At 43.3% G+C, this 9,347-nt stretch overlaps 1 protein-coding gene across 1 annotated transcript in view; it reads right to left on the bottom strand.

Moving 5' to 3' along the window:
- Nucleotides 1-3,447: 3,447 nt before the first annotated feature.
- The window catches only part of grin2aa (glutamate receptor, ionotropic, N-methyl D-aspartate 2A, a), an 84,450-nt gene continuing 78,550 nt past the window's right edge, over nt 3,448-9,347 (bottom strand). Inside the window, exon 13 of the mRNA XM_048991257.1 lies at nt 3,448-9,242. Within this exon, the coding sequence (XP_048847214.1) occupies nt 7,464-9,242 (1,779 nt within the window). The 3' untranslated portion in view covers nt 3,448-7,463. The remainder of the gene's footprint in view (nt 9,243-9,347) is intronic.

Genomic DNA, 9,347 nt, shown 5'->3' with positions numbered 1-9,347 from the left:
TCTTTTAAGATCCCACTTGATGGAACAAGTAAAAACAGCACAGAGCCATCAAGACCTTCCGTCGTAACGACTTTGCTCCAACTCGACGTGACATTTGGCACATGGGCAGTTGACCTTCAACACTTATCCCCGGCAACGGCTGTCGCCAACCCTTATCTTTCCCCTGTTTCGTGGACCTTGAACGAAGCCCCAGCGTTCCGAATGTGCCGGCCCAATTGACACCTCCATCCCCTGGGGTGCTCTTCTGAATTGTTTCTCAAGTGGGAGGACCCGTGTGAGGCTGACTTGCTCTTGGCATCACTGCCATGGTCCGTTCTGGTCTTGTTGATAAAATATTTTGAAGAAAACAGTGAGCGGGGTGTTTTGCAGAGGGGGGGGGGGCAACTGGAGCCCAACAGCTACAGGACCTCTAAAGACGTCAGCGGGAATCAAAAGATGGGCGAAGAAGGCATTTATTCAGTGGGCCTCCTTGTTTTTATCACCGTGTATCCATTACTGGGAGTAATTCAGCTGATGATGCTGTCCAAAGAGAGCATGTAACATAATTAATTACGGCTTTGATGCTGCAAAGTGCAGATAAGGCACGCCATGATTAATTGCAACCCTTTAAGTGATTCAGACTGAAGATAGACCGTGATAAGCTTTGGAGGGGTAGAGTAAAATTATCCCTTTTCCCCTACTGGGTGACGAAGCTGCTCTCTGAGGGCAAACTCCGGCTAGCTGCAAATCTAAGCTTGCAGATGCCTCCCCGATATCTACCAGCGTCATATTACGCTGTCGCTGTGCATTTCCACCTTTGGCGCCCCAGGCTGGGATGGGCTGGGGGGGGCTAAAATTATTTTTTGCTGCTATTTTTCGCAACTCTGCCTCGAGGGCTTTCTTTCCTTTCGGAAGACATTGTTATGAGTTTTTGCGCCAGGGAGAGAATCTCTAATCCACTCACAGCCGAACAAATGCCTAGGATGTCGGGCGTTCGTATTTCAGGAATGATCCGCTTCCTTTGCCAGACGACTGTACTGTTGTGGGGGATTTTATGGTTTCAGAAGGGTGCAGATGAAGGTCCAACTTATTAATTCCTTCGTAGGACAACAGCTAAGGACTAATTAGTCCTACGAAAAGTAATAGTTTTAGAAAGTAATAGTTACTTTCTAAAATAACTATTCAGTTGTTCTAATACTCTCAGCATTGTTTAATTGAGAGTAGCCCCCTCCCTAGGACTAACTAAATAATGATTATATCTGAGTACTGCTAAATGTTGCCTCACTGCTTGAAAAGTGGTATTGAATCAACCTGTATTAGCGCTAATTTAACTTTGTCATAATAACCTGTGAGTGTTACCCATAATCTAGGAGAAACTATATATATATATGCAGTGCACATCATTTGTTTTTCAACAAGATAATAACTTTAAGCACCTCAAGACTTTGTGTTATCTAGTGAAGAGGGAAAGAGATGGAGTGATGTGACAGATGACCTGGCCCCCACATGAACTGGCCCCCACAATCCCTCGACCTAAACCTTGTAGAGCTGGTTGGGGATGAGTTGGGTTGAAGAGTAAGAGCAAGGTAGCCACCTTGTGGAAACTCCTTCAGGACTATTGGAGAAGTGTTCCAGGTTCTTCTCTTAGTCGTTGCAATATTTGATATATATTATTTCATTACCTCAAGGACTTACTATAAGGTGAATAACAGAGACAAATGCAGTAAAAGCAGGTGTGTCCGGACTTTTGACTGGTGTTGTACAGTATATACATTAACACAATGTGGCAACATCTGTTCCGTGCAATTTGGGCAACTTGTCCCTTAATCTTGTTTTGTTCAGATAATGAAATAAAACGGATTATGAGTTGATTCGGTCACATGATGTTCTAAGTCAAAGGCTTTGCAGAGCGTTCTGTATCACGTGTGGACGTATGTTTCAGGCTGCTCTCGCATGGCTATCGGACAGGTCCATGAGCAAGATCCAAGACCCAATAAATAATTAGTTTGGCCCGTAAGGGGTGAATGTGAAAATTAGGGGGTTTTCAGAGATGCTACAAATTTGTACAGTGAGACTACTCAGTTATCCAAGTCAATGCAAATGACTGGAGGCCTTGTGCCTCCGTTGAATCCAGATGGAGGCGTAGGGACAGGAGGAGTTAGGAAACTCTGCACCTCCTTTTTGGCAGAATTTTGCCCACCTCACCGAACTCTCGCCCACAAAATTCCCCAGGAGCGTTAACGTTGGCAGCGACTGTCGAACCGATACCCTTAAGCTGTGCAATATCTAGGCGTCAAAACTCACAGGGTTCCCATATTCCCCCACAATGCACCTGGGGCTTTCCGCGGTCACAGCGAGTGCAAATCCCCAGCATGGAGCTCCAGCTCCTCTCAGTCATCTCTCAGTCCCTTTCCTGTCTTCCCAGGAATCTCACTTAGCCACCAAGGTTTTGCCATTCATAGAGCCAGTTGCCTAAGAATACAGCATTGATATAAAGTGACAGAAAAAACCCTTTATTAGAAAAATGAAACCTTTACTTATTTACATTTTTTTACATCTTGTTACTTTGCAAATTCCTTCCGTGACATATGTACATTTTCACCCAAAAAACACCCCTAACCCATTCACTTGGCATGATCTACACATACAAAATTAAAACACAGTACAACGTTTCATTCTATACTCATGTTATAAAAGTTTGGAACAGAGAGAATTGGGGATTTGCATCAAACCATCCTGTAGAATTAGTACTTTCTCATGCATTTTAGGAGAAAAGAATGAGATGCTGTCAGTTAATGTATAACTGGTGAATCCCAAATCACACAAAAGGCTTTAAAGACATTTTTATAAACAGACAAGTGACAATGCTTTATTACAGAAAGTACATGACTTTAAGTGATAGCTACCATGCTCACCTACCCTCCCACACACCTGTCCTCAGCTACAAATCATTTTGTCAAGTGATTTCTAATTTAAAAGAACACAAGATTAATGCTAATTTCTATGAAAAGGTAGTTAGTTAATAGGAACAAAGAAGCAATGTCTAACGTTTTGTCTAACGTGATCAGTGATTATTTTTTTTTAATCAAAGTGCCAAAGGCCCGCTTAAAGACTGCACGTATCCCGTTAGGTCTATGCCGAACACGGTACCTCCAGAAAACGAAGCACCCACAGAAGCGCCGAGTCCTTTCACCTTCGGCGTGCTTCGAATCTCTTAGCTGGAGCGACAGGGAGAATTTAGCAAAAGGTAAACAAAGAACCCGGTGAAATCCAGGATCTCCAACAGTCACACATCGATACGAATGTGCACGTGCCGCGGTTCTCTTTTTGGGGAAAAGTCAGAACCGAAACGGAAGTAGTGCAGTAAAATCGACGCTTGGCGTTTGCATGGGGGTTGGGGAGCAGAGCGGCGAACGCGAGGCACGGCTGATGCGTTTTTACGGAAACAAATCCCTGAGGCGGTCCTGCCTTCATCCTGCTCCCACCTTCACCACGGCTTATGGGGCAGAAACGACATCCCCCTAAAAGTCCCTTAGTACGAGGACTAACTGTAGGAGGCGCTGGACAGGTGCCTTGCAGCCCTTGGCTTTACGGAATTGCTCTCCCATAAGCAGCTGCACGGTTCTCCAAACTGAGACTTGCTACTATCTTTTATTGGTTCGTCGTTTGTTTTTTTTCCCTATTCATATGAAAACAGTCCTGAGCAAAGTGGTTGTTTTGGAGGAAAACAAATTAGTTTTTAATGCAGCAGCGGTTGGGTAGTAACCTGTGTAAAGGGAATTCATTGCTTTTGGCTGGGATGTTCAAAAAATGAGGATTGGAACAGTGCCCTGGTGTTTTATTGGTTTCTTTTGTATTTTTTTTTAATAGAATTTACTAAAAGTGCCCAAGTATTTTGTTAATTATTTAACAAATCCCTGCTCTCTCTATAATGAAGTGGCCTATCCTTTACATGAGTGTACAGCCTCAATTTCTTCCCCAGTGCAACATTTATCTCCACTGAACAATGGTTCCTCCCTTCTGATGTCCTCAGAAATGTTCTGTAATAAGTAACATAAACGATCGTCTCATACAAGAATATAAATTATTTAAAAATGGAGTTTTGTTATCTCAAAGAGAAGCACTAATTGCTGATGTGTATCAATGTTTAATAATTTGTTTGCATGTGCTAAACTAATTTGCTTATTGACGTCATCCTACATTTGCACTGATGAAAACTAAATATCACATCTGTTAGATTAGACAAATAAAAGAAAAATAAACTATTTGTACTAATGACTGTTTCCACTGTCAATGGAGTTTGTCTAGCCTGAAAACGCTATAACAGCCCCCATATTTTCCAATAATTCTTTTGTTTACTATTGGAATTGATACCCAACCCATGCAGCACAAGACAGCTACATCCAAGTATACTATCCCATCTGGAGCAATTGGACCAAATCATTCGCAAATCTCTGTCGAAGGAACAGAGAAGGTTCTGGTCTATTAGCTGCAGGGGCGATACCAGTAGCCATTTCCTTACATTAGCTTGTCATGGTGATCAGTGAAGCATTGGCACTTTGGATAACGAGCATGAAGACCATGAGAGATACCGTTACCGTGACTCATTGAACACAGGGGATGAACTCAAGTCGATGGAAACAAAGTTCTTTCAGCAGTCAGTCATTAGGCATGCTTGATCCAAGCTTACCTGGAGTGAAGAAGAAGATATTTACACAGGAAATTCAACCCCCCCCCCCCATCCCCAAACTAAGTCCCAAAAAAACACCCAGAGGTCAAAAAATTCAAGCTTAATTGAAGTCCAGTGGCTGAGGTTCACATTTGCCTGCCAGGTAGAGGCTGGAGAATCACTTAAAGTGATGATTAAATTAAGATCTTGTGTATGATGTCTAACTAACTCTACTTATTCCAGAGAAAATCAGTTCTATCTATACAAACTGTGGAATTCACACAAAAAATATTGTTTAGTCTTTATAATGATGTATTTATATAATCATTTACAAGTGATTTACAGGCGGCTAATATTTTAAATATGTCCTAACGCCTTTGAAGAATAATAAAAAAAAAACTATTTCTACAGCAATCAATGAGTAGTAAAGATGAACCACTAACAAATCATCTCTTTGGAGGGACAGCAGACTCAAAAAAATTTTGTCCTTATTTTTAAAAAGTCTGAGCAGGGTTGGGAGGAGGGAAAATATAGCCATTGATATCCCATCCAGCCAATCAGGGAGAAGCAGGGTTAGGTTGCAGGTACATCACCACACGTCGGAATGAAGGTTTCCCACTGAGGTGGGCACTGAGCCACAGGTTGGGTTTAAAGGCTGACGCTCTGCTGGTTTCCAAGGCAACAGTATCACCACATCACGGTATACCAACATCATTGCCATTTTTTTGCACACCCTGTTTACACATAAGCAGTGCCCTTGACATCGTTAAAAATAAATCAATAAATAAACAAATAAATAATGAATGTCTTACATTTGGCTTGCATGCTTTTATAAATGCAAAGTACATTTTTTTTTGTCTCTGTAAAGATTAGCCTTGATGTGCGAGTGAAAATAATGGATAAAGAAAATAAAGGCAGTAAATACATACATACATATTCGGCGCTTGTATTTTACATGTGCATATTTTTCAAACATCGTCTTCCTCGGGCAACATTTTAACATTGACACAGTTGAACTTTCACCTCCTGCAAACAACGTGAACAGAGTTTAAAATGGGTAGCATAAGAATCCTTTAAAAGTGTAACACATCGAAAACCCTACTGGATTGGTGGACAGTGTGTTTGTTTCTTTATTGATTTTTTTTTTTTAGTCCCAAATGCAAAATCATCTATCGAAGAGAAAATCAAACTAATAGTAATTCAATCACAATTTCTGTAAAATTCATCACCATCCGTTATTTTGCCTCCGTAACAGTTCACAGGAGAGTAATCGTACTGGAAGACTTTCGATGGACGAACAAATACAGAACACAGCACGAAACAGTGATCGTCGTACCTGACACGAGTAGTGAATGGGCGTGTTTGTTCTCATCTAACAACATTACTAAACTCCCTCCGTACAATCGGTCTCCTGAGGTATAGTTTCCCAATAAAATAATAATCGCTTCAGTATGATTAACAAAGAGTGCATCTTCGTTTTTTAGAAGTAAAAGTCTGAGCTAGAAAGAGCGATGGAGGGTTTATAACTGGTGTTCAGTTCCTACAAAAGGGAAGAAGTGGTTAGGTTATAAACATCTCCAAAACGCCCGGTTATGTCCAAAATATCCTGCCATTCATAGTCCAAATGGAGTCATATATGTATGCCACCAATATTTGCTTCCTTGTGGTTTGACATGCCACAACAAACGCTTTCGTCGTTTAACCACAATAAAGGGGGAGTTCATTGCCCTCTTACAGAGAGTCACAGTGCACAGCCCAGAAAAACACAAGTATTGAACACAGTCAGTAAGAAATGTCGCACACTCGTTAACCGCAGCAGGACCGGCCACGCCTGTGGACAGGGCGCTAAAGCCGTTACCCTGTTTTAAGGTGGAGAATTCCCAAAACGATGCATCTCGAGCAAGTTCAACTGCAATCCCTCGCTTTCGATCCTAAGAGAAGACCTACCGAGATGTGCAGGTCAAGTGTTAATCACGCAGGCATTCTACTTGCGTCAGCCAGACTAAACCCATTAAACGAAGGCGTGCTTTGTTTCTTTCACCGGTACCAAAAACGATACATGCAAAATAAACTAGTTCACACTGCAGTTTCAAATTATTCATTTGAAAACAAAAGGTGGGGGAGGTCAGCAAATACGCTACCAAAAGTTAAGTGGTAGACCATCCTAAAATGGGATTCGAATGGTAGAGTCCCACAAATATAGTAATGCAATAAAAGATACATTGCTATATTTTATATCTGCAGTACCATTTATCAAATTCTCTTCCTTGCCTCGGGTTCCTGTCTGAAAAACCTAGAGTTCATAATCAACTCCTGAATTGTTTTTTTTTGCCCCATGTCATCTTGATTGAAGACAAGGAAGGCAGATACATGATTTTTTTTCCTGACTATCATTAACTAGACGGTGTCACCTTTTGATAAGATTGTGCCGCTGTGTTTTAGAAAGAACGGACCTCCAGCACCAAGGAACACTCTCTAGTGGGAAGTGATCGTCTTTAGGGAAACACAGGAATTAGGAGTCGATTGGTATGACCCACGGCACCTGTGACATTACAGGTACTCAGTCAGGCAGCCCCCACCTATACTACTTAATACCAGACACCTTGTCCATTTAATCATCTGTTCCAAGACCAGAAGATGTCACCAAGACATCTAATAATAAAAAAAAAGCTTCAAACCTTTGGCAAGCCCTGTATGGCCAACTTACTTATACTGAAAATTTTTACCAAGATAGTACATGAGTACTTTTTATATGTGTAGGTGACAATGGCATCCTAAAGTGGATTAACATTACAGCTTATATATAAACAGGGCATTAAACATCTGATTCAAGGCTAGGTATTTTTTTATATACTCCTCTATTGCTGCAAGAATTCAAAACATGGGGAGCTGAGTATGCGCTCTTATTAACTACATAAGGCATCGCATGCTCAGGAAAGTACATATTGTTGGGTATCCGGCCATCCCTGGAGCAGTATGAGGTGTTGGACTTTACGGAGGACCTCAGGTTGTTGTCGTTCCTCGGTCTGATGGGAGCCAGCTGTCTGTAAATGTCCGTGGAGCTCCGCCCATGTACAAGGTGCTGGTCATCCTGCAGGGAGTGTAGGAAGGGGTTATCTGAGGTGTGATCTGGGTAGAGTGACTTGCTGCGTTTGCTCTCCTCCAGGTTATGGTTGAAGAGCATTGACCGGCTCCCAAAAAGTTTGTCGGGCCTAATGTTGAACATGTATGCGCTATCCTCCAGGAACCTGTCCTTCTCCTTTAGGCTGACGCTTCGTGCCGGCCTGCCCAGGTCAATCTCCTTGGGCTTCTCAAGGACAATATTGTCAAAGGAATGCTGCCGGCTGAGCCTCAGTCTATTCCTCTTTTGCACGTGAGGTCCATCTGTCTGGGGCCAGTAGTGAGCAAACACGTCATTCTGGTGAACAGAAGACTTGACTGTTTCCGGCAGTATTTGATCCTCACTGATGTCGTACAAGTTGCCCGTATGTATGCAGGCCTCACAGCGGTTGTACGGGGACCTCATTCCATAGTGCCCCACATAATTGGGCACCTTCGACAGACAGCTCCGACAGTGCGTCTGCTTGTACCGGTCATTGGTCTCCTGTGGGCTAAGATTTTTATCCTTTAGGCTGTAGTGCTTTGTATATGAAGTCTCAGGGATGAAGTTGGGGTCAACGTGATGGAGGGGGCTGCTGTTGAGGTGGATGATGGGCTGTTCTGCCTTCCTGTAGTTGTCGTTGTGGTCAGAATAAATTTCAGGGTAATCCAAATCGTCAGCAATGGTCCTGCTCTCCCTGTAATGTAGAGGATCCGAGTGCAGACTCATCTCCCGGTCGGAGTCGATGGTGTAGATCTTTTCTCTAGCCGAGCCGCTCTGCTTGCTTTTTAAGTAGGACAGCTCCACCTCACTGCAATCCCTAGGGTATTTCGACGTCACTGATCTTTTTTTTAAGCTGTCCTTGGGCTTCAAGTGCTTTTGGTTGTTATCGGGGTCCTTGTATGAGGCGGCCCGGCTGGAGCATTCAGAGATGTCGGAGTGGGCAGTGTCCTCGGGCAGGTAGCGTTGGCTCTTCATGGACAGGCGCGCGTCAGGCATCAGTGTGTCCTGGACCGGGGTCTGCCGCGTGGCGTCCCCAGGCTTCTTCCATAGACCCCGGGACTTGGCGTTGAGCTGCGCTGCCTCGGCACTCATCGAAACCTCTACCGTGTTGGGGTTGGCTTCATTGAGAGTCAGAGGGTGCTGTCCCTGGAAAATGTAGTTGTTCAGGTGGTCCTTGTGTCGGTTAGCCAGGTAGGATTGAAGGTCACCCGTTTCACCATAGATTACTTCCTTGGGGGCGTAGCTGCGATTGTCTGCATATATGAAATTCCCTTTGTCTGACACCATGTCCATGATCATAGGCACATTGGGGTGCAAAAATTCAACTGGCCGCTTGGGAGAGTTGATCCTGGAGCCACTCAGATTGGTCATATTGGTCATCTGTTTGGCCGATTTCATAAGTTTCAGCATGTTGGCTTGTGGACTGAAGTCTAAGTCAGCCGACTTCTTCTTCATCTCTATATGAACCCCGTGAATGCAGCTCCATATACCCTGAAAAGCAAAAGGAACGGATACAGACAATGTAACAGAACGAAGTGCCAATCAAGGAAGGATAAAATGCAGGAGTGACCCGTGCCCATTTAAGCTGGCTCTTAC

The sequence above is a fragment of the Brienomyrus brachyistius genome, chromosome 22, assembly GCF_023856365.1.
Source record: "Brienomyrus brachyistius isolate T26 chromosome 22, BBRACH_0.4, whole genome shotgun sequence".
NCBI classification, from domain to species: domain Eukaryota; kingdom Metazoa; phylum Chordata; class Actinopteri; order Osteoglossiformes; family Mormyridae; genus Brienomyrus; species Brienomyrus brachyistius.
This window is presented reverse-complemented; position numbering and strand designations above follow the sequence as displayed.